Source organism: Microtus pennsylvanicus, chromosome 11 (assembly GCF_037038515.1).
Source record: "Microtus pennsylvanicus isolate mMicPen1 chromosome 11, mMicPen1.hap1, whole genome shotgun sequence".
NCBI classification, from domain to species: Eukaryota; Metazoa; Chordata; class Mammalia; order Rodentia; family Cricetidae; genus Microtus; species Microtus pennsylvanicus.
This window is the reverse complement of record NC_134589.1, coordinates 52,378,375-52,401,440: the sequence shown is the minus strand read 5'-3', so window position 1 is coordinate 52,401,440 and position 23,066 is coordinate 52,378,375. Positions and strand designations below refer to the sequence as shown.

The following is a 23,066-nucleotide window of genomic DNA, read 5'->3' as shown; positions in this document are numbered from 1 at the left end:
CACCAGGGTCTGCGCTGCCCTCCCATCAATCCATCAATTCCCGGCCCTTCAACCGGTACTCTTTACAGCCATCATCAAAACACATGGGTCTCTTTTTTCCTGCTTTTATTTTTAATATTAATATTCTCACACAAAAGTCACCGAAAATAGGGTAGGGTTGGGAAGACCCCTCTGCCCCTGGGGCAGAGAGACAGTGCAGTGCGAGGGGGCGGGACTGTAAACCCCCCCACCCCTCCGCAGCCCCAGCGGGAGAAGAAACTAAGAAAATGAAAATAAAGCCCCAGAGAAACTCACCCCAGGGTGTCCCTGCCCTGGGCTATTTCACGCCTTACAAAAAAAAAAAAGGGGGGGGGGGTGATGGTAGAGGTGTCCAATGTTTTTTAAATTGGCCGAGGCTGGGGAGGACAGGGTTTCTTTTCCTCATAGTTCTTTCTTTAAAACTTTTATTTTTTTATTTTATTTATTTATTTAATTTTTTTTTTTTTTTTACAAAATACCATTTCAGTTCCCACTTCTTCCCTACAGTACAGGAGTCGCTCACCCTCAGGTGGGGTTGGGGTCGGGTCGGGAGTGGGGGTACTGGTCCAAGAAAGTGCAGGACGTAGGGGAGGGGAGCGGGTTTGAGCACCATGAGAGCCGGGCTGGAGCCGCGGGCGGACGGAGACCGACGGGCCAAGCCCGGACATATATACTGGGGCGCAAGGAGAACCCAGAAGCAGGCCTCCCAAAGAGGCAGGAGGGATGGCTTGGGGGTGCAGGAGGTTGGGTTTTCCCAAAAAAAAAAAAATGAATAAATAGAGGTGAGTGGGACTGTTATAAATTAAAAAACAGAAACAAAAAAGGAACAAAAATACAAACCATAATCAAATGAATAAACAAACATATACAGGGATCACAGCTAGCATTGGGAGTAAAAAAGGAGGGCCTGGGGGAGGGGTAAAGCCCATAGAAAGAATCTCATTAAAAACCTCGGCTGCCGAATGTCTATGTACACAACGAGCCGCGAACGTCTGCCGGCGGGCGGCGGGCGGGCGTGCGGCGGGCAGGCTTGAGGGAACCCGTATGTGACCCCCGCCGCCGCCGGAGCCTGGTCCTTGTGTCTGTTGCTAGAAAGGCCAAAGTCGGTGAGGGGAGGCGCTGGTGGGCGAGGGGCTGCCAGCCCCCTCCCCGTCTCCCATTTTTTTTCCTTTTTTTCCTCGTATTTGTTAAAAAAAATTTCTTAATAAATTAAGTGAGGGGAGCTGCCAATAAGGGTGGAAGGGCTGGGCCCGACCCCCTTCCCGGCCAGAGGCGGGACCTAGGTCCAGCCCAGGCGTGTGCTGGTGGCCCCGCCGCGCCCTGCGTGGGTGGGCGGGCGAGCGGGGCATCCGGCCTCATCGCGACGTACTGGCTGGAGCCTGCGGAAAGAAAGCAAAGCAGCTTCAGTGGTGGCAGTGGCGGGCGGGCGGGTGTGGCCCGGCCGCTCCCCGCCCCTTAGGGCTCTCACCAGCGTGAAGGCATCGTAGGCCTGCGCCAGCTCCTCGGTGCGGTACTGCTCTAGCACCACCACGCCCTGTAGGCCCGCGCTGCGACGGCGTGCACAGCCCTCGCAGTGCACCAGGTACGTGTTTCGGCTGCCGTTCTCACTCGTAACGAACAGGATGTTGAACACCTCCACCTAGCCAGGGAAGGGGCTGTCAGCAGGACGGCGGCCTACTGTCGGCACCTTGGGGACCGCGTGGAGCCCACGCGCTTTGTACTTACATCGCATTCGTTGCAGTAGTAGGCAGGCTCGTCCTTGACGCGGCCTTGGTAAGCGATTTTCTTACCGGCCCGCACCAAGCTCTCCCGCTGCACCTGGCAGTGCTTCATTGACTGCAAGAGGCAGAACCTGGGGAAGAGCCAAAGGTGGTATCGAGACAAGTCTCCAGGAGATGTGCCAAGGCTGGGGGAAGGGGGGAGAACGGGCTGAGCCCCCAAGACCTTAGCTCTACCAATTTCCCTGGGCAGCCCTCCCTCCCCTTTCACTTCTGAGTTGCTTTTCCTGTCTTGAGTACATCACATTTGACATTTCTTCAAGTGTGTGTGTGTGTGTGTGTGTGTGTGTGTGTGTGTGTGTGCACCACAGTAAACAAAGGCTGTGAGATGAGAGTAGGGGTTTTGTGGAGCTCCTCAGCACAGTGACTTCTGTGAACACGCTGCAGACGGCAGACGTGGATGAAGACAGGTGAAGAATGAGGAGAACAAGGGTAGGAAAGAAGTCAGATGGTGGTGGCTGCTAGCCAAACGGGCCTCACTTGATCATCTTGAACAGGTCCGGATCGCTGATTTTGACCGTTCGAGCTACATTCCAGGACACGTGAATCATGGGCACGATGGACTTGACGTTCTTCACCTCGTTCCATTCGTAGCGCTCCAGGGCCAGCTGGTACTGATAGGCTGCAGGCCGGAGAAGGTCACTAAGGGTTCTCCACGAGCCCCTCCCCCCCGGTGCCACCTCTCCCCACACCCTTCACTGTCCCGTGATGACCGGACCCCACCCTCTCACCGGTGAGAGGTCCCACGTTCCAAGCAATGTTGTTGCACCAGCCAGTAGCCTGCACCCAATGCACAGTCCCTGCATTAATCCACACAAGGTCCCCAGGGCGCTGCACGAAGCGGTAAACAGGAATATTGGACGCATAGAGGTCATCCAAGATTGGCCACCAGGAACCAGTCAAGTAGTCCACACCATGCCTGTGGAATGAACAGCCACGGACAGGGTCAGGTAACAGAGCCAAGGACCCGATTGTGGTGGGGTGACTAGCAAGGGGGCGGTGCGCACCGATCGCAGAAGGCGCTGATGGTCTCCCAATAGTGCTCGTGTACTGCGAACCACTCACAGTCCCCGGGGCCAATGTTGATATTGACAGAGCAGAAATTGTTATTCTCTTGGTGGCCTGCAGAGGGAGATAGAACATCATGGATTGTCTCAGGCAAGCTGGCAGCCACCCTTTGCCCTCATTGGCTACCAGCTAAGCACTGAGTGCGCACTTCCCGCACCGTGCTCAGGGTGAGAAGCACACCTGGCGTTCGGCTGCCAGGGACCTTCATATATAGCTGCACGGTGTTCATGCCCAAGATGGTGTGGCCCACATGGCTCAGCATGTTGCCTGTGGATGTTACTCGCATGAAGGCAGGCAGCTTCAGCAGCTCCTGTAGTTGGGGCTTCCACCTGGGAACACAAGAATGCCAACATCGTAAGAGGGTAGCTCAGCGTTTAGCAGGGTTTCATCCCAGCTTCACTGGTCCAGCCTCACCGACCTCTTGGCATCAGACAGGTCGATGTTAGTGCCAAACTTGATGATATGATGGTTCTTGGGGTCCGGTGCACTGCTGCTGGGGCAAAAACACAGAGACGCTGTTAGCGAACCAAGGGAGCAGATGAGCAAAGCCAGACGGGACGGAAGGAATTCTACTTTACCTGGGAGGGGTCCCCGTGGTGCTGTCTGGTTCCTCCGACTCTTCATCCTCACTCTCCTTCTCCTCCTGCTTGGTCAGAGAGTGGACAGGTCTGGGTCAGTGAACTCCTGAGGCCCACTCGAGTCAGACCCCAGCACCCGTCACCAATGGGGCATGATCTTCACCTGCAGCGACTCCTGGAAGGAGGATGCCTGGTACTGCGCGTACTTGGCGATGGTGGTGTGTGAGCGGGAGCTCTCGCAGGGCCAGATCTGTCTCGTGCCCGTCAGGTCCCAGTTCTCATCTGAGGGCTGCTGCACTTGGGTGCGGACCTCCACTGTGTGCTCGCCGCTTGCTTCCACCAGGGTCTTGGTGGAGAAAAGGCCTAAGTCTGTAAGGGAGTGTCAAAAGGATGTCCATCAGGATGGGATGCCCAGCTCATCCTTTCCCTTCTAACTGGCCAGGCCTCTGAGGAGGTGGACACAGCACCAAAGAATCGACAAGAATCCCAGCCCCAGGAAGCCGTCAAGGCTGACTTCTGTGGGTCCTTCGCCAGCCCCTTTCTCCAACTTCAGGCTCAGCCTCTCAACTAGAAGCCTCAGATGTGCTTATGGCCACATAGTAGGCAATCAGTGAATAGCAAGCGGTCACTGGAACAAGGGAAAGACTTAGCTAAGCCTGAAATGTCCCTCAAATCACTCAGTGAGAGGAGAAATGTAAGGGTAGAAAGGAAACAAGACTGACCCTACATTTATATAGCTTCCTCTGGTTTAAAATTTTGCACCATAAAAGACTGAAAAAGAAAAAAGCCAAACCAAGTAGTCTATGATCCATTCTTTTCATTTGTTTTGTTTATGGTCTTTGCAGACAGGGTTTTTCTGTGTAGCCCTGGCTGTCCTTGAACTCACAGAGATCTGCTTGCCTCTGTCTCTCAAGTACTGGGATCAAAGGTGTGCGCCACCACTGCCCGGCTCATTTCATTCCTAATCACTAAGACAATCAGAAGTGACTCTAATCACTCCTGAGAGCCATCTTCCCGTCCGTGTGTCTACTGGGGACAGAAATGACAGATGAGAAGACCTCAAGGCTGGCTGGCACACCACAGAGCACTTCTCAAACACTGCCTGTACATGACTGAGTATGAGGGTCGCTGTGGCAAGTCTGCAAGCACAGGGGCGGTTCTCACGGCCTTCTGCATACCCCCCCCAAAACTCACTGAGCCGAAGTGAGCCAGCCAGGCCCCTGATGACGGTGATGGGGTTGCGAGGGTCTGTACAGAACTGCAGCAGCACTGGCGAGAAGGCGTCCCGTTTGCTCTCCAACTGAGACAACCAGGAGACACTGGGTCAGATCCTTTCCTCAGGCTCTCAGGACCCAATCCAACCCTTCTGGGAAGAGTGGTTCTGGGGGCAGACGGCATACATACATAGATGCTGGGGGTGGGGGGGTTGAGTTTCTCCCGGGGCAGCTTCTCCTCAGTGTTGATCTTCGGTTTCACAGACTGGGCAGGGGAAAGGTAGGATTCTCGAAATTTCCCTTTCACCTTGGCATTCCTGTGAGAAGACCACAGAATAAGATCAGAAACACGGGGTAATGAGCAGGAGCCTAACCCCAGGACAAGTAGGCAGCCTTGGGTATTACAATCCCCGACTTACTTGCTGGCACGCATGACGTCAGCAGCACAGTGGCTGATAGTGAGGTCTGCCATGCGCAGCCGCCGTTCCTCCACCTCAGAAGCAATAAAGGTCTCCTTGTCACCGCTCTCCACCTTGATGAGCCTGATCTTCAATTCCTTGGGGGGCCCCTCGCTAAGTGACCGGAGCTTTAGCATATCTGCCCGGCTCACCCCTGGGGGCCCTGGAGCGTCCTCTCGAGTCTTCTTCCCAGGGATGGGGGCTGCTGGGGGTGTTGGCTGAGCAGAGGGTGCAGGAGCAGGTGGGGGCGTTGGAGCTGTGGGTGTCTTGACTTTGGAAGCCCCACCTAAGTCCGGCCGGGCCTTCTCCCGGCCCTGGATTTCTTCGCTCTGCAAGTCCAGGTTCCCCAGCACCCTTCGGCTCTTTTCTTTGGGAGCCTTGGCCTTGGTCTTAGCCCTCCCCTCACGGGGTCGACGACCCACACTGTCCCTACAGGCCCGTCTGTGCCGCCGATGCTCCTTTTGCCGGCGCTTGCCACTACCTGGACCCGCTGCTGCCACTGCCACCGCCACCCCACCACTCTCCTCCTTAGCCTGTGCAGGAGGCAGCAGTGGCTCAGTCCCACTGTCCACTGGCTCTGCTATGTCCACTGGGTCTGCAGGATGGGTGGCACCCCTGCCCACCCGCTCCACAAGGGTCTCACAAGCCCGACTGATCTCTTCTAGCACCTCAGACTCAGAACGAGCAGGGGGCAGCGGCAGAGATGGGGGCAGCTGGGCAGGGGTTGCGGGGCCTGGTGCTGGCTCTTCACCTGCCCTGCGCTCCCGGGCCCAAGGCCCGCCTGAGGTAGAGAACTGAGATGACGAGGAAACAGAGGGCTTGGGGGAGCCCTGGGCGCTAGGGGCCATTGAAGTGGGTGGAGGGGCGGTAGCACCTGATGCAGGACTAGGGGAATACTGAGCGGTGGGCAAGGACCCGGGCCTGGCTGAAACAGCTGCTCCAGTCCCCCGGTAACAGTACTTTTGTCCCTCAAGAACAGAGGCCAATGACTTGAGCAGACTGGCCGGGCTGGCTGGTGGAGGCGGTGGGGGCTGAGACTGGGGAGGTGGAGGAAACTTGGCTAGAGGCGGTGGTGGTGGCAGGGCTGGTGGTGGCTTCTTCTCCTCTTCTTGGATGGTGGTCGTGGTGGTAGTGGTGGTGGTGGTGGCAGTGGTGGCAGCAGCAGTGGTGGTTGGGGCTGTGTCACTGGGAAATGGAGGCTGTAGAGATGCAAAGGGCTCTTTGAGTGGGGGTGGGGGCACCGTGCCTGCTTCCTGTTGCTGCTCCTCCTCCTTTCGGATGGATTCATCCAGCATCTTCATGATGTTAGCCAGCCCATCAGGTAAGATCTTGAACTCAGCTGGCTCTTCAAATTGATCCTCCAGTGGAGTTGGTGGAAAATCAAAGAGCCTCGGGCCTCGGGCAGGCAGCTCTCCAACCCCAGGTGGCACAGGCTGGGGGGCTTTACTCAGAGAGCCTGGGGGTGGCCCCTGCCCCACCTCGGGGGTCTTTGGGAAGGAGACCCTGGGCCGGGGGCTCTCCGAGCGCCTGAAGCTTCCTGAGGTATTTTGGTGGCAGGAGGAGGGAGGGGCTGGAGGGAGGGCAAGAGTCAGTGGTGGAAGAGGTGGGTCCTGGGAGCTCAGTGTTGGGCTAGATGGCCTGGGAAGGGGGTCTATACTTCTGGCCAGATAGGGGGGTGGAGGGAAGGGCGCGGGCCCAGTAGGCCTACTGCTGTGGCGGCTGTTGCTGCTGCTGGTGGTGGTGGTGGTGGTGGTTGGGGGAGTGGGAGGGGTATGCGAATCCTGAGTGCCCACAGAAAAGCGGGGGGTTGGAGGCCCCAAGAAGCCATCACGGTGGGGAAGGGGCGGGGGAGGACGGGGAGGTCCCTCAGCACCAAAGAAGAGCTCCCCTAAGATCTCTCCATCCTCTCGGGCTGAGCGGCAGGCTGAGCCCTTCATCCAAGCAGGGGGTGGTGGAGGGCGTGAGAGGCGAGGACAGGGGGGTGGAGGGGATGATGGGGTCCCAGGTGGTAGGGTTAAGTGGGGAGTGGCAGCATGCGCTGTCAAAAATGGTTTCCGACTGCTGTGTGCCGAGGGCCCCAGGCGGGCCTGGTGAGGGGAAATGTCCAGCGCAGGAGTTTGGTAATGGTCAGCGCCAGGCTGCGAATAGAGAGGGAGGAGATCAGAGTGCTCTTCTAGCCCCTCAGACACCTCCGCCCACCGTCAGCCCATGACCATCACATACAATGCCTGGGCTCGGCTCCACACCCCGAAGACCAGTGTTGTTGTTACTGCTACTGCTGCTACTGCTGCTGCTGGTGCCGGGGAGGCCAGGGGGCCGGGAAGGGGCGTAAGGCACGCAGGCGGTAGATGCTGCTGGTGAAACGCTGGAGTCCATCCGCGACCTCTGAACTCTGCTCTCTCTAAGGTCACTTCCGGGGGGACGGGTGGCAGGCAGGCAGCCATGGCTCTCTGCTCCTGGGGGTCGGGGACCTGGACCAAGGGGTGTGGCTGGGACCAGCCGGTGGCTGGGCGGATGAGCAGTGTAGGCAGGAGCAGGGTATGAATATGGGTGAGGCAGCGAGTGCCGCTGCTCCTATGGGAGATAAACACGGTCACAAAGTGAGGAGGGGAAAAGACAGAACTTACAGGAGGTAAAAGGTGATGGTTAAGGGGCTCACCTGGCGCTCTGGGGGTGCCGAACCCTTGCGCTCGGGGCCCCAAGCATCTCCATGCAGGGTGTTCCACAGCCCTGGTTTAGTCAGCTGAAATGGAGGGCTAACAGCCAGGCCAGGCAGCGGTGGTGGAGGTGGGGGTGGAGGAGGGGGTGGTGGGGGTGGTGGTAATGGTGGTGGAGGGAGTGGCAGACCCGGGGGAAGGCCAGCCTAGAAGAGAAAGAACAGAGTGTGAAAATCCTACTCCTTGCCCGGTCCATACACCCCTTCTCTTGCTGACCCGCCGACAATCACCTGTTCAGAGCTGCAGCCTCTCCTCCGCTTGCCTCCAGGGCTGAGGCCCTCCTCTCCTGAAGGGCCAGAGAGTGCTGCTGGAGGCATAGGCTGTACCACTGGGGGTTCAGCAGATCGCTTCACAGGAGGACCCCCTCGCTTAGCGCCATAGTTCCGTTTGTGCTGCAAACAGAGAGATGCTGGCATGGGCCCCAGCCTCCCTCAACTCCCTTTCCCGATTCACTGAGCTTCCGCCTCACCTCAAGGTGCAGCAAATTCCACACTTGCTCCAGCGGGGGCAGGACCTTGGCTCGGTGCTGACAGGAACCAGCATGAAAGTTCCAGAGCTGGGCCTGGGGCGGGAGCAAAGGGCCAATTAAGATAGATTAGAGACACTGAGCCAGACGGCGCAATCTCAGCCACCTGTGTCCCGCCTCGTCCCACCTGCTGCAAACGGCCAATTCGGGGCCCCAGCTCAGCAAAGCTTCCTCCATATCGAAGGGCCCTGTGGTAGCAGCATACAGCCTCCTCACTGTCATGCTCTGACTCATACAGTTGTCCAAGCTGTTCCCACAACCCAGGCTGGGCTGGCTCCCGGACCAGTGCCTGTACACAGCCATGCAGAGATTCCAGCTTCCCGTGGAGGGGTCTAGGGGAAGGTGTCCTACAGAGCAGAGGCATTGGGAGTGATCAGGCTTTGGGGAACATTTCAAAGTCCCAGTTTTACCTCCAATCCTAGAACTTCTGAACTCCCCACTTACCCAGGAGCATAATAGGGTTTGTTTGGGTGCCCGGAGTTACTGCCATGTGACGGGGGTAAAGGAGCAGGGAGTGGGGGCTGCCCGATGCTGGCAGAGCACCTGTAAAGAGAAAAGGTCTGTTATGTATTGCCAGAAGGAATGCTGCTCCCTAGAAAGGAGACATTAACAAGACTAAGAGCAGGTGAGGCTGGTGTCTGGGCCCACAAAATAATAGGAACTCATGGCGAGTGGCGGAAATGAATAGAGGATCAGGAAAAGAAATGCCTGGAGAGGGGACTCAGGGCCCAAATCTCACCTGCCTCCAGGCAGCCATGAGCTTCGAGGAGGAGGATGGGGTGGGCAGGAGCTCCAAGCCCCAGCACAGCTCAAGCCCCCAAGGGCAAAGGCTTCCCGTGCAGAGCGGGCCCCTGGAGGGTCCACTGCCCGATGCATCCAGCCTAAGTCAGGGACAAGAGATCATGCTGTAACGGGGGATAAAACATAGCTGTACGCTCAGCTAAACCAGCCCCAATCTTTCCCTTACCAGGTCAGCAGTGGCCCCAGGAGCCCTGGAGACGGGGCACGCCCCCCTGCCCCAGCTCTCTGGCACGATGGTCCCGCTCCAATTGCTCTTAACAAGAGTGCCCACTGTTTCCAGGTGGCAGTCTCTGGCCTTCCACAACCAATTCTATAGAGAGAAGAAAAGTACACTGAGCTTGCCAGTACAGTCAGGGCCCAAGCCTGGTCTGAACGGTCAGAGCAGGAAGACTCAGGGCAAGGAGCCGGGCAGACACCGGCATAAGGAGCCCCTAGAAGTCCGCAAGTGGAGTAACAGGAATATGGGACAAGTAGTGGGGAGGGAGTCAGCAATAGGTACAATCCAGCCGCTGGACTAAGTGACAGGCTTTCAATCCTGAGCCACTAAGGCGACCTACCGCGCGGCTGACAACCCAGCCTCCGTGGGAGCGTCCTCTCACAGCTTCAAACGCTTCAGAGATTTAGCCAATCACAAGACTTCTCTCTCCCCAGAAAGCCAATCATCACCCTTGTCTCCGCCTCAGTAACAGCCTAGCAGGAACCAATAGGAGCGAGGTTAGCCGAGCACTCCACGGCCTCCGGAGGAGGGCGGCAGGGCCGGTCAGACGAGCTCGCTTTAGGGTGACCCCGAAGTGACCCCAAAGATACCACCTAGGGTCCACATCTCGGATCTAGAAACCCGTGGCCGACAGGGCAGTAACCTCAAGTTGGCTAAGACCCATGATAGTGAGGATGAGAAATCACTCACTAGCCGACCTGAGGGCAAGCCTCACACATTCACCCAACTGGCAATGGTCCCCGCCAGCCTGTTCAAGTCGTCCTCTGTCTATCCACCCAAGGACGGACAGCAGAGCAATACAAATCGCAGACAAAGGCATCGCTCCCCCTCCTCACTTCACATCACCCAGCGACAGACTCTCCACTCGATCACACCGGTAAAACTGCTTAGTTCTAGCAATCACAGCGAATCCAGCCCCCAGGTCCGCCAGCACCTCTATGGGAAAGCTCCACCTCCAGCGCCAGACCCAGTCCTAAATCACGGTCAAGTCCCCAGGCTCATACCAAGTTCCTCCAGCTCCTCCACTTTCCCTGGCTGAGTCTTCAACACCGGTCGGCCCCCCTAAGCCAGTCCCCCACAAGCCCTCCAACTTCTGGGAAGCTGCGCACCCGTGGAGTGACCCTTCTCGCGTGGCTCCTCTATCCTCTATGCCCCTTCCCTGCCGGGGCCACGCGGTTCCCCACGGCCCACGTGGCCCCCACCCCCCCCAAGGGAGGGGGGATTTCGGGGGTTGCCCGTGACGTGGCCACTTGCGCAGCGGAAGCTGTGTGTGTAAGGGGGGGTCCTTTGGGAGGGTGAGGAGGGCGGGGCCCAACAGGCAGTGACATCACCCCTGTCCCACTCTCACCGCCTACTCCCTTAAAGAACCCAGAACCCGTTTCACTTCCTCCTTCACGCCACCCCCCCTTTACTCCTTCCCGTCGAAGCTGACTGGACCCAAACGGACACAGTCCTCTTCTGTCCTAGGCACGCTCCTTTTAGTCCCAGCTTTCCCTTCTCGACTCTCAGAGCCCAGAGCTGCTTCCCTGCGCATACCCCAGGTCCCCGCAGGTAGGGAGCCGGCTCCGCTCCCGGGATCGGTCCATTGAGAGTCTAGAGTACAAAGAGCGGCGAGAGGCGAGTGTCGAGTACAAAGCCGCGGGGGCGGGGCCAGCGCTCCAGCTGGAGAAAGCGCCGGGCAGGAAGCCGGGGGAGAGCGCGCCGCAAGGGGTTGGGGGCGGCTGGAAAGTTCGCCTTGGCCGAGAAGTCTGCACTCTGGGGAAATTTCCACCCAGCCCACAAAGGCAAAAGGGGTTCTGGCGAAAACAGTCTTCCCTCCCGCTGGGGCAAGGTCATCTGTGCGTGAAAATGTTTGGAGCCCACTGATTCCCGCAAGCTACTCGGTCCAAGCCCTGGCGGGAGACTGCGCTCCGCGAACTCCTCAGTTCACGCGGAGCTCCGGCCAGAACTCTCCTGAGCTGGAGTCTGTCAGTTGCCAAGCCCTGGAACACGTACAACGCTAATGTGGTCAAGTGCAGCCCAAACTGAGGGGACCAAGGGACCAGACGCGTGCAGCTCGGGGTACCAGATGTCAGAGAAGCTGACACCCTACTAAGGAAGTGGTGCCCAGAACGCTGCTAGTTGCCAGGAAATGCAGCTTCCCCTTCTGCGATGATGACACTTCCCCTCTGCCACTTCCCCTTTCCCACGGGGAACTGACTCAGCTTTCCCTAAACTACCGAGTTCCGTCCCTCCAGCCCTCTTGATCTTCAACCTTTATCCACAACCTCCCACGACGACACCATGGACTACAGGAGAGCGCTCCAGGACAAAACTTCCTGTACCCTAAGCATAATCTCGCCAACCACCACGGATCTGTGTCCCCCCACTAGGGACGCAGGCGCCTAACTTCCCACCCGCCCCACGAACAAAGCCTTTCTCAAGGTCTGAATCAGGCTTGGGGTGGGGGTGAGTGAGTCACTCAGAAAACCATCCCCTGTTCCCACTGACTCAGCCCCCGCCTCCCTCAGCTCACACAGACACACAGTCAGAGGCAGACACAACTCCTCAGCCCACACACTGCTCTCCACCGGTCCCGCGGAATTTCCCCTCTGTCTCCCTCAAAACGGCCCCACCCCGCGCTGGGCAGCCACCACACTCACACCTGTTCCTCAGTCGCCGCCGCCACCGCCGGCTGGCTCGCCGTCCACTCTCACCTACACTCTCGCTTTGAGGCACGAATGGCCCTCCCCGACTCCCAGTGCTCGTACTAACCAAGGGGAGGGGGCAACCAGGGACAAGCACAAAGACAGACACCCACAGACTCCTCGCAGACAGACAGAAGGTAGATGCACACGCCCAGGGCCAGGCTGGGAGGCCGACACACTTCTGAGGCTGACAATCCAGCCTCCCCAACCCGACCTACAGCCCCAAAAGCCGGCCACCCAGAAAGGGTTAATTCCACTTGGGCCTAAACCACGCCCTCTCCATCCGGGCACTCCCGGTAAAGCCAAGCTCCGCCTCCTGCATCCGGGATCTGGACTCTAGGACTTTAACCGACCCCCTCCCCCTTAAGTCCCAGGAGAGAACCACTCCATCAATCACACCCACTTAACTCTCTCTGGGCTTGGGGCAGAAGAGCCCCTCCGCGCAGCTCCCGGAACGCGGGGTATAAGAGGGAGGCTTGGCACAAGGCCCGCGGTCCGCAAGCAGACACTGGACGGCCAAAGACACCAGACCCCGCAGACCGGTTTTTCCTGAGCATGCATTTAGCCGGCACGCACCGGCTCGAAGGTGGGGTGGATCCAGGACCGACCCCCGCGGGTCCCATTCCTTTGCGATCTTCTTTCGGCATGACGGAAGCTATGAAGTTACCGGCTCGCTTCTCACCTGGGAGAGCCGGGGGGAGAGGGAGGGCCGCGGGCTGAGGCTCCGCAGTGACTCAGCCACCCGGGCAGGCCGCCCGCCCGGGATTCCCTTCCCCAGCCTTCCCCCGCCGCCGGCCCCTCCCCGCCCCCATCGACAAGTGACAGTGGCCCCGGCGCGCTGGCCCGCTAAGTGTCACTGCGGGCGTTGTGTCTGCCTCTGACTGGGCGCTGTGTTCACCAGTCAGTCTAACAGGGCCGGCTGTGTGTGGGTCTCGGTGTCTGTGTGCACCTGCATATCTGCTTATCTTGTCTCCCTCGGTGCCTGTGTCTGGCGCGTTCCTGTCATTATCCCTGTCTACTTGACTCCGCGAGGCTGTCTCTGTCTGTGTGTCTGGTTGGCTCCTGTCTCAGTCTTTTGTCTGGGTCTGCCTCTGCATTACTGTGGTGATCACGTGTGTCTGTGCACATGCCCTTCTGTGTTTGCCTTCACGTTCTCCAACAGAGCCAGGCTCGAAGGGCTCTCTTAACTCCCCTGAATTGTGACTTCCTACTGGGTCAGTGATCCTAATGTTTAGTCAATTATTTGGGACTCTGTCTGCCTTCAAGTTCAGTCCCATTCTTCAGCATCTTCATTCTATCTTCCCAGCTTCCTGCAGCAACCATGATGGAAACTGCTAGCATTTATTAAATGGTAGGCACTGTGTGAAACCTTTCACATGCATCTTTTAACTCTTGCCCAAAACCTGGCATAGGAAGTACTTGATTACCCTATGTTGCAAATGAGGTAACTAACTCAAACAAGACCATTCTGCAAATGCGAGGACAGCTGGGCTTCTTCAAGGACTACCTTTTCTACACTGCCCCTGACCTGCTCTCCCTCAATTTTATCCTTGCAGGCTGCCTCCTAGCTCAGCCTTCCACTGTTACTATCCCAAATGTCTCATATCCTCTAGAGAAGGTGTGGGCAGGAGGCTCTGCGGCTTCTTGGCAGTGAAGTGGTCCATTCAGTTACAACATTCATTCAACACAAGTCTAGCAAGGCACCAATGTGCAAACCATCATGCTAAAGCGGAGAGGTAGGAAAAAAATAGTCCTATTCAAGAAACTCAATGAGGAATGGGGAAGAGCAACACAGAACCTGAGAACTCAAGTTTCCAGCCTAGAGAACATTCCTTCCTCCTCAGGGAGGGAGCTGCAGAAGGTCTGGGGAAAGCAGAAGAGTTAGGTGTGCAAAGCAAATCCACAGCCGGTTATGGTGAGGATGGGCCGGAGATCAGAGAGGTGACATTCGAAGATGGCCATGACAAACACGAGCTAGCTGTATGGCAGTGATCCCCAACATCTCCCCGCATCAATTCCCAAGCATTTTTTATAAGCGTGATGATTCCCTCCTATGGAAGCAAAGCCTTCCCCTTAACAAGAAGAAATTTCACTGGGGTGCATCACATCTACTTTCAGCCTGCACACCCTGGCTTTCTTCAGTTAGCAAATGAGTTGTAGCACCGGGAGTGTGGGATAAGAGGTTTCCAGGTAGTTGAGAGGCTGGTGAAGTACAGGAATAAACCATTCATAGGAGAAAGAGGGGCGCGCCAACCCGGAGGGCTGAACCATTCAAGCATGGCATGTTGGGGGAGGCTCATAGTTGGACGGGACCATTCTGATGAGTGGGCACGAACCAGATCATAGCATGCAGTGAAGAGTCGGACCTGGGGGAAGGAGGTGACACTCCGCAGCCAAGCTTACCAGATGGAGTTTGAAGTATCCAGTCTCATTGGAACAACCACCCTGGCAATGGGGAGCAGCAGAAGCCGTGGTGTGGGGAGTGCTATGGGACTGGCATGGTGCCTGGGGGAACCTAAAAGAGAAGATTTCAGTTAGAGGTGCGGTCTCCCACAATGGAGGAGTTCCCTTGTGTTCCTTGCCCCCTCACTGAGGAGAAACCTGGCTCTAGAGGTCAGATGAGATGAGAGAATCAGTTTCCATGGCAACCTGGAAAAAAGCCATCCTCCTACCTTCCCCCTCAAGAAGCAGCCTGGTTCAGGTGGTAAAGGGGACATGCTGTGGCACCTGAGGAAGTCTACATTGGATACCAATCCATGATCCTCTCCTGGCTGGACCCAGAGTAGGCAGTTACAGCCAAGCCAGCCTCAGTTCTGGCCCCAGGGCATGTGGACCCTAGGCCTTGAGTTCTGCTCCCTCCAACCCAGGAGTTCCTCCCCAACCTTAACTAGACACCAGGTAGTCAACCCCACCCTTTGGACTCTGACCCTTCCCGTTCCCTTAGGCTGGTATGGGCAGGTCCTGGCAAGTGGCACAGGTGGCCAGACAAGATGAACGGGCCCAACAGGGAGGAGCCTTCTTTGCAACAACTGTGACTCTGGGCTTGATCCGGGAAGTGGCCTCTGCAGCAAGCTCCCTCCATGTCACCTCCAAGGCCATATCCTGTTTCCCCATCACCTCCTTCCTCTGAGTGGCCCAAGGAGGTGATAGGGGCCCACTCCCTTCCCTCCCAATCTTTGATACAAGGAGCTAGGTCTATTAATACAAGTCAAGGGCCAAGAATGAGGTGTTGATACAGGGGTGAGACCTCCGTCAACCCTCACCTCAGACTCACTCCTCAGGAACCTATGTTTTCCATCCTCCTGACCCTAGGACCCCCACACTTGGGCTGTCTGCCTGGCCTCTCCATTTCCTGGCCTTCCAGGCCCCATCTTTCCCCCTGCCCCAGAGACTTAGGTTTCTGGCCCCCAGCCTCCATGATGCAATGTACCGCAAGCTTTCTTAGCCGCTGATGACACTGCCCCCCCCCCCCGGGAGGTGTTATTTCTGACCTAAGCAAGGCCCTTAAGGGGCAGTGGTCAGCTGCAGGCTTGAGAAAGCCAGATTGCCAAGGTCTTTCTTTCTGCTGGAGAAAAATGGTAGAGGCTGCAACCCTTCAGGACAGGGAGGCAAATTCAGGACTAAGCGGCTTCCCCAGCAGTTGACAGCATTTGTGGAGGTGGGGTGTCTTAGAAAGGGTCTAGTCTAGTGGGGAGAAGGGAGGCCTCAGGCCGGCCAAGAGGAGTGAGGGGCAGTCAAGGGGGTCAGAAGGGTGTGTGCCGGGTATCTGGACACCAGAGTGGAGGAGGGCCAACAGCCATTTTAAGGGCCAACCTCAGAACTTTAATCCCTTACCAGCCTTGGCCCCAAGCAGCAGGCTGTAATTCATCTGTCCAACAGCTGGGGTGGGGGTGGGGGGCATGTGGATGAGGAGGAGGGGCTGGGGCCTTCTTGTGCAGATAACCAAACAACAAAAGGGGAAGCTGAAGGGCCAGCCCCCAAGTGCTCAGGTCACCCTGCTGGTCTGCAGATCTGCCAGTGGCCCCCACCTGGTGGCCCACAGATTCCTGGTCATGGAGTCAAAGGAGTGAGCCCAGACTCTCAGGACAGGCTGTCAACCACTTCTTGTGCCTTTCCAGCCACAGCCGCTGTACTGCCGACCTGCAGGCCCAACACCAGACAGCCTCAAATGCCCTGCTCACCAGCCGAGCCTCTGTAGACACAGCCTGCCAGCTCCCCTCCTGCCAGCACAGAGTGGCAGTGGCCACACCAAGGCTGTCCCTTTAAATCATTACCACCCCTGACGGTGTGGACAAACCAAGGGCCCTGCCCCCCAAGCAGGCAGCTTGCCACCTCCCCACCCCACCCCCAGTCCCCAGAAATGTAAGGGCCATTTAAAGGGACATCAGAGAGGCAGCCTGGTCTTTAACGAACCCCTACCCCTCCTCACACACACTCCCAGCCCGTCTCCAGCAACACACAGCCCCCTGCCTCTCCAGAGGGCCCCCCAAATTCCGGTTTTCTCTCACCCTAGAGACTGCTACAAGGAGAAAGGGGCAAAGGAGGCTTCGGGGAGCCATTAAAAGATAAGGACTCCCTCCTCCCTTGGAGCCCCTGGAGACAGGTCGGAAGAAGCCAGCCTGAGAAACAGTGAGACAGAACCCCAAAAGGTGCCTCGGGCAGAACAGGGGAGCACACACTATGGGGTGGGGGGAAGGGAGTCAGGCTGCACGAGACAGAGGGTGACGGAGCCAGCAGGCGACAAGCCCAACTCGGGGGGAATGGAACAAGGAAGGCTGGGGGAAAAGCAAGGCCGGGGGAATGGGGGAGACGGAAAGGGGTCGTCCGGGAGGGTGTAGGAGAAAATAAGACAGGGGGAGGGGGAGCCAGGCTGGGGTTACCTGCTGGGTGTCTGTCCCCCGGCGGAGCCCCCAGAGTCCGGGTAGGGAGGGGGGAAGCAGCAGGGGGGGAATGGGGGCTGGGGGGGCGGGGGAGACGGTCCCTCCTCTGCCTCCTGGGCCTGCCCCGACGCTTGCAGCCTCTGCCTCCCTCCCTCCTCCTCCCCGTCCCTGAGTCCCGGAGTCAAACAAAGAACTGTAGCAGGCTCTCCCCAACCCCCTCCCTCCCTCCTCCTCCTCCTCGTCCTCCTCCTCCTCCTCCACCTCCTCCTCCTCCCCTCCCTCCCCACCAGCAGGCTCCCTCCTCCTCCCTTCCGGTCTCTTCCTTTAACTACCCGCTCCCCTAGCCTCCCCCCACTAGTCTCTCTCCACCCACCCCAACCTTTTACACACCCCTTTAGCCTAATCATGTCCCCGCTAGGGAAACTGTGGAGTCCCTTTGCAAAATGAAAGGCTTAAGAGAGCGACGAGGGAGGGAACCAGAGTATCGCTTGAAAATCATAAGCCACAACATAATTATCTTAACAGCCAAAGAAATCATCTTAGCTATTTTTTTAGGAGGGGAAAAATAAACCTAAAGAAAGCAATGCAAATCTGACTAAAGCCCACGTTAAATAAGGTACATAAAGTAGTCGATGCTAATTCCTCACACACACACACACACACACACACACACACACACACACACACGCCCCATACACACCAGTTAGCAAAAGTCTCCACTCTTCTCTACCCCGTCCATAGTGACGGCTACTTTAGAACAGATCCACCCACTATAATAACTAACACCATTTAATAATGCCTATTTTATGCCAACCACTATGCTAACGCTTTGCATAAATTACTTCACTACCCCCTCCCATCAGCTAAAAGGTAGGTATTGATATTTAAATGTCCAAGATTAAGGATTGGAGGCTCAGAGAGGCTACGACCTTTCCAAATCCCAATCCTGCAGAGCTGGGATTAGAATCCCGGTTTGAGTTGACAGTCCAAGTTCTAAGGCGTTTAAAAGGAGACACTAACGCCCAACTTAACAGAAGGGCAACCACAGATATCATTGAGTTCCTCTCTCAAAAGTGGGCAATGGCAGAAGCTGACCCACCTACCTACAAAGATAAAGACCTTGGCTTTTCAGCCTAACACTGTGTCCTCAGTTTGGTGAGAGGTGGAGCGGCTGTCAGGGATGAGTTGGTGTGTATACCCCACGTACTGCTCTTCTCGCAGGGGCAGCTGTCTTGCAAGGACACCCACTTCAACTCAAGATGGGAAAGGGGCAACAGGACACTAAGCCCTGCAGCAGGTGGGAAAGTAAAAAGATTTCTAGGAGACTCTTGCCAGGGCGCCAGCGGGGGTGGGGAGGGAAAGGAGATTGAAGAGGAAGTTTTTCTTTGGCAAGCTAGAAAAAAATGACCCAGAATTCTCTCAACCCAGCAAAGGAGCAAAGTCTTTTAAGCCACACCACGCCCGCGCCCCTCCCCCTCACAAAACTCCAGGCCAGGGTTTCCCACCTGCAGGACGCTAATGCCAAGGGAAAGGAAAGGGGAAAGAGATGGCACGGGAATGGAACGGGACTCCGGGCTGAGGTGGGAGGGAGTGGAAAGGGGAGGAGATCGCATTGCCTGGCAACCGTCCCGGGGCACGTGCACTGGTGACATCATCCCAGGCCACCTCTAACACAGCCCTTTGACTCCTAGCAGGGCGAAGAAGCCGCTGGCTGGCTGTTTCCTGGGAAATAGGAATTCTGGAAACCCCAAAAAAGAGACGAAGGAGGGAACCCAGGCATCCTGCCTTTATCTGTATTAACCCCAGCAGAACTAATCCTAGGGAATCCGGCCAGTCGCCTGCCTCCTCCTGTCAGCCTCCAGCCTTGACCTCCCAACCCACATTTCTGACTGTCCCGACACGCCCCTTCGAGATACTGTGTCTTCTTTCTTCTGGGCTTGATCCCTGGTCAGGGGCGGGAGACTAGGGACAGGGCACCCGAGGGACTCCGTCTGCTATCTGCGGGATCCCCTGTGCCCCAGCTGGCCGCCAGCCGTAATCTGTCTGGGTCCCCAACTCTCCCGCCCCTCCCGTGCTGTTCTAGGGCGGAGTCTGTGGAGTTGAAATCAGGACACGCCGTGAGGAAGAGTTATATAACCCTCTGGAGAAGCCGAGAAGGACAAGTGGAGCCGGGGACAGACAGTCCGAAAGGAGCCAAGGGAGGTGCAAAAATCACTAGAGAGAGCTCGAAGGAAACGTTAGGGAAGGAGAGGGAAAGGGTTGGTATGCATATCAAAAAACAGGAATTTACAAGGAAAAAAAATGGGCATGACGACGACCCCCTGGCCAAGTCACCTGGACCACCAGGGGCTTCTTACACTGTCCTGCCGGGTCACTCCACTAACCGCAGCTAGGCCTCGGGAATGGGTGCTTGTACCCACTCCTTTTCTTTTGTGGAAACAACTTAAGCTAGAGCTCGGGAAAGCCGCGACTGAGCCTAGGGGGCCCGGAAACCACAGCTCCGCCCTGCCCACCTGGGAACTTTGGGGCGCCAGCTGGGAAGGGCGATTGGGAACACAGGTAGCCATCCTTCCCACCAGAGACTGACATAAACAGTCGACACCCGGCTAAAGAGCGCAAATCCACCCAGACGTCTGGGCCCGCAGGGGTTGAGAAACGCAGCCCTGGACTAGTTTGCAAACTCAAGACTGAAGACCTAAGGCAAGGAGGGGGGGGGGGGGAACCGATTCGCTGCGCAGGCGCAAGAGACTGCCTGGGCGCGTGCAGTGGAAGAGGGCGTACTGGGAGCGAGGCGTGTGGGAGTGCACGTGCAGATCCTGGGTAGCCACCGCCTCCCCCCTTCCACCTCCTCCCTCTCCCTCTTTCAGGCTCTCGATAGTGCCAGCTCCCCATTGGTCACTAGAGCCCTGACGTAGGCGACGTCCGCTACAGCGGATTGGACAGTAGAGGGAGAGTTTGGGAATCTGGCGGGGGACGCTGGTTGGCCTGTTACTCCGGCAACTGAGCAAACAACCCAGGCAAGCGACCGAGATCGGACCAGAGCTAGCTTCTGGGTCCTGCCTTACTCCTGACGATTACGGAGTCACTTCTATAGCATCTCAGCTCCTTGCTTCTCTTTCTTTCTCTCGGGATTCTCATCCCCCGGGAACTAGGTGTTCTGTCTTCGACCTTCCCCACACTCCAGCCCCCACCCCAAGACACGGCCACGAGCCACAAAAGGCCAGAACGAATCTGTAGCTCAGGAACGAACCCGCGTGCCCCTTCACCGCTGTTTATTCTAGGCCAAAAAGCTTAGACTGAGATTCTAGCCCTGTCCTCAGCTTCTGCCCTTTACCCATACGCTTACGATTTCCTGGAACAGAGGTGGGGGTGGGTGCCAGACGGATGACAGGAAATCAAACGAGAACCTCAGCCCGCCTTCCTTACACGCTGTGGGTCATGGCTACATCCTCCCCCCCACCCCCACCCCCACCCGCAAGCCTGGTGGGCGTCTCATCTTCGCCATCTCGCGGCTACGTGGAAAAGGTTCAGTATGGAGGAGAAAGGGCCAAAGCCCAGAGAAGGCTAGGGAGACTGAAGACGGAAAAGTGGTATTGCGCCAGGGATTAGGGGAACGAACCAGGCGAGGCCTAGCGCAGAAGGTATGGTGGAGTTGGGTGAGCTGGGGAAAGCTACCGCTCCTAATGGGATGCTGAAGGTTGAAAACACACATCTCACCAGGGGAAAGAGCTGGAAGGAGCCTTCAAGTAGCCCCGTGACTGGAGGCTCATTATGCCTGATCGCATATGATCTCCATGGGCCATCGCCTAACCTAGACCTAACTGCAAACTGCCCTGTAGTCTTGTTCCTCAAGATCGTTGAGCCCCGCCCTAGTGTAAGTCCCCATCCCAACGGGACTGGGAGTACTTTCAGGCCCTCTTGACCTTTGGAACCAAGACCAGTTTTTCCGCTACCTTTGCCTTTTTCACTTCTGGGGACCTGGATGTCCTGCGCCCCAACATTGCCATTGCTTTTTCCAAGACCCAAATGCCCATCCCTAGCCAGATCCCTCCAGAGTCTGACGTTCCGCCCCCTTGCACGGAGATGGCTTTCCTCTTTCCAAAAGCCCCCGCGGCTCCCCATTACCTTATTTTGAGGGTCCCAGATATTCAGGATCCGCAAGGCCTCCCGGGGGTCGAGCGGGCCCCCCCTCTCCCAGACAGGGACTGGGGGGGCCGCTCCACCCCGTGGCGCAGTTTGATTTTCCAACACAAACACCCGCACCTGCCCCCCCTTCCCCAACCCCGCCCCCGAGTCGTGGTCCCGCCCCTTTGCGCTGAAGTCCCTCTTCTGCTCCGCCCCGCCCTCAGTCCTATGCTCCTCATCTCTGGTGTCAGGCGATGATTCCGAGTCATGATTGCAAGGCTTCGGGTGCAATGTATACAGCTCATCCCGAATCCTTACTTGACAAATCTCTATTCCATTTGGATCCCGCGCCCTTCCAAAGCAAGCTCCACCCCGCCTGCTCAAGCCCTTCCTCGGAGATTTAGTCACACCCCCTATAGACCGAGTAGTTAAGGCCACGCCTCCCTCCTTCTAGAGGCCCCCCACTTCCCTCTTTTCAGTTCTTGCTGTAGCAGCTCTTTCCCACGAGTAAATCCCAGTTTCCCTCCTCCGGTTTCCTCCACCCCAACTCACACTAAATCACCACCATTCCATTGAGAGACTTGGAGCTTGGGTTTGCACGTGTTTTACTGTGCTGAACTCCAATACAAGTGTTCCACCTTTATGGCTAGCACCACTAGGTACCTTCAGGGCGCCATTGTATACTGGATTCAGCTAAGACAAAGTCTGAGATCCAGTTTTAGGACAAAGTCTTAAGGCTCCCGACCCTCTCAAGCAGGAAAAAAGGAGGGGGTGCTCATCAGTTGTCCAGGCTCATCAGTAGAGCAGTGCCCCTCTTAATCCAGTGGTCAGCTGTCATGGCTCCAGATCGGAGATCGATGCCTATGACAAAGGAGGCCCGATCTGAGCTGCCTGCACGGTTGGGATAGTAATAGCAGGGACAGGAATACATGCCTAGGGGAAATGAAAAGACAGTCAGACTCTGGAGCCTGGAAGATGGAAGTCGGTGCATTTGAGGACTGGACAAGGGATGGGGAGGGGGCAGTTTCCCACCCTTGGCACTTTTCTTGCGGCTTTCTGCTGGACGGAAGTGGATCGTGGGCATGAGGCAGACCAGCTGCATGGGCTCTGCCTCTACTAAACAAGAGTTCTTTCGGTCCCAGCCAGCACCCTCCAGGTACAGACCCCGAACCCAGACACCGTCCTGGGGAGAGATGGAGACAGATTTGGGGGAAATCTAGACCCTAAGTTATCAGTACTTCTAACCTAACTCCTCTCTCCGCCCTTCTCTTCCCAGGTTTTCTTCCCTTATCCTCCTCCACCTGACCTTTTGCTTCGAAGCCCAAACTCATCATAACGCCCACCTTGGGTGGATACACCAGGTTGCTGTCATCCACAGTGGAAACTATAAACTCCCAAGAGAGGCAGTCCACTGAAATCTGTGGGGTGAAGGTGGCAATGAGGGAGGGCCCCCCAAGGAGAACAAACCCTCCTCCTCCTCCTTGTTCCTAGCCTCCCTCCTGGAGATCCCCTCGTACACACTGCTCACATTGTTTTGACGAGCTGAGGACTGCAGAACAGCAGTAAGGAAGCCAGTGGGGAAAGTGAAGCCAGACAGCCAGAAGATCACAGGAGGGTGGGCGCGACTGGCCCACAGCTCAAACTGCTCCACACGCACAGCCAGGTCCCGGGTCCAGGAAGCCAAAGGCTTTTGTGAGGGATACGCCTGAGAGAGGAGGCAGTACATGGGCTTGCCCATCCCATGATGCTTTCACACCCTCATTAAGAGCACCCGGGGGCAGCTATGAGACAACTGTGTGGCACCCGCCTCTGCTGACAGCAAAGGTTAACTCCCAGGAGAAAAGTATAAAATTAATACAACTCATTAATAACAATGATATCACTACAGATTATCCTTTACCCAAAATGCATGGGGCCAGAAGGGTTTCCGATTACTCTGTGTGTTTTGGGGCGTGTGGAATATTTGCATAGACTACTGGGTGAGGATCCCTAGTCCAAA

At 56.9% G+C, this 23,066-nt stretch overlaps 2 protein-coding genes and 1 long non-coding RNA gene across 13 annotated transcripts in view; 1 reads left to right on the top strand and 2 right to left on the bottom strand.

Annotated features, from left to right (window-relative positions):
• Positions 1-88: 88 nt before the first annotated feature.
• On the bottom strand, positions 89-21,205 carry Kdm6b (lysine demethylase 6B). Of its 11 annotated transcripts, XM_075992035.1 has the most exons (25): positions 21,068-21,205; positions 14,466-14,577; positions 12,639-12,744; positions 9,716-9,848; positions 9,325-9,468; positions 9,097-9,238; positions 8,802-8,900; positions 8,485-8,704; positions 8,301-8,393; positions 8,062-8,223; positions 7,774-7,977; positions 7,338-7,688; positions 5,076-7,252; positions 4,847-4,973; positions 4,637-4,742; positions 3,606-3,811; positions 3,443-3,510; positions 3,283-3,354; positions 3,045-3,193; positions 2,804-2,918; positions 2,528-2,715; positions 2,277-2,418; positions 1,744-1,870; positions 1,487-1,657; positions 89-1,397 (listed from the first exon to the last, which is right to left on the bottom strand). In XM_075992035.1, exons 6-25 carry the CDS (start codon positions 9,231-9,233, stop codon positions 1,374-1,376), a joined length of 4,938 nt encoding a protein of 1,645 aa, XP_075848150.1. In that variant the 5' UTR covers positions 9,234-9,238; positions 9,325-9,468; positions 9,716-9,848; positions 12,639-12,744; positions 14,466-14,577; positions 21,068-21,205; the 3' UTR covers positions 89-1,373. The 11 variants fall into 11 exon arrangements, with proteins under 11 accessions (XP_075848150.1, XP_075848148.1, XP_075848157.1 ...); XM_075992033.1 differs by lacking the exon at positions 12,639-12,744; XM_075992042.1 differs by lacking the exon at positions 12,639-12,744 and having other exon boundaries at positions 3,443-3,507.
• On the top strand, positions 16,477-22,692 carry LOC142860586 (uncharacterized). The gene is made up of 4 exons (XR_012912363.1): positions 16,477-16,711; positions 18,164-18,239; positions 18,637-19,144; positions 22,344-22,692. It is a non-coding gene; the product is annotated as an uncharacterized LOC142860586 (long non-coding RNA).
• Positions 21,670-23,066, bottom strand: part of Dnah2 (dynein axonemal heavy chain 2) — a 129,700-nt gene continuing 128,303 nt past the window's right edge. Inside the window, exons 85-88 of the mRNA XM_075992044.1 lie at positions 22,596-22,772; positions 22,411-22,485; positions 22,100-22,250; positions 21,670-22,000 (exon numbers count right to left, since the gene is read on the bottom strand). Of these exons, the coding sequence (XP_075848159.1) occupies positions 21,846-22,000; positions 22,100-22,250; positions 22,411-22,485; positions 22,596-22,772 (558 nt within the window). The 3' untranslated portion in view covers positions 21,670-21,845. The remainder of the gene's footprint in view (positions 22,001-22,099; positions 22,251-22,410; positions 22,486-22,595; positions 22,773-23,066) is intronic.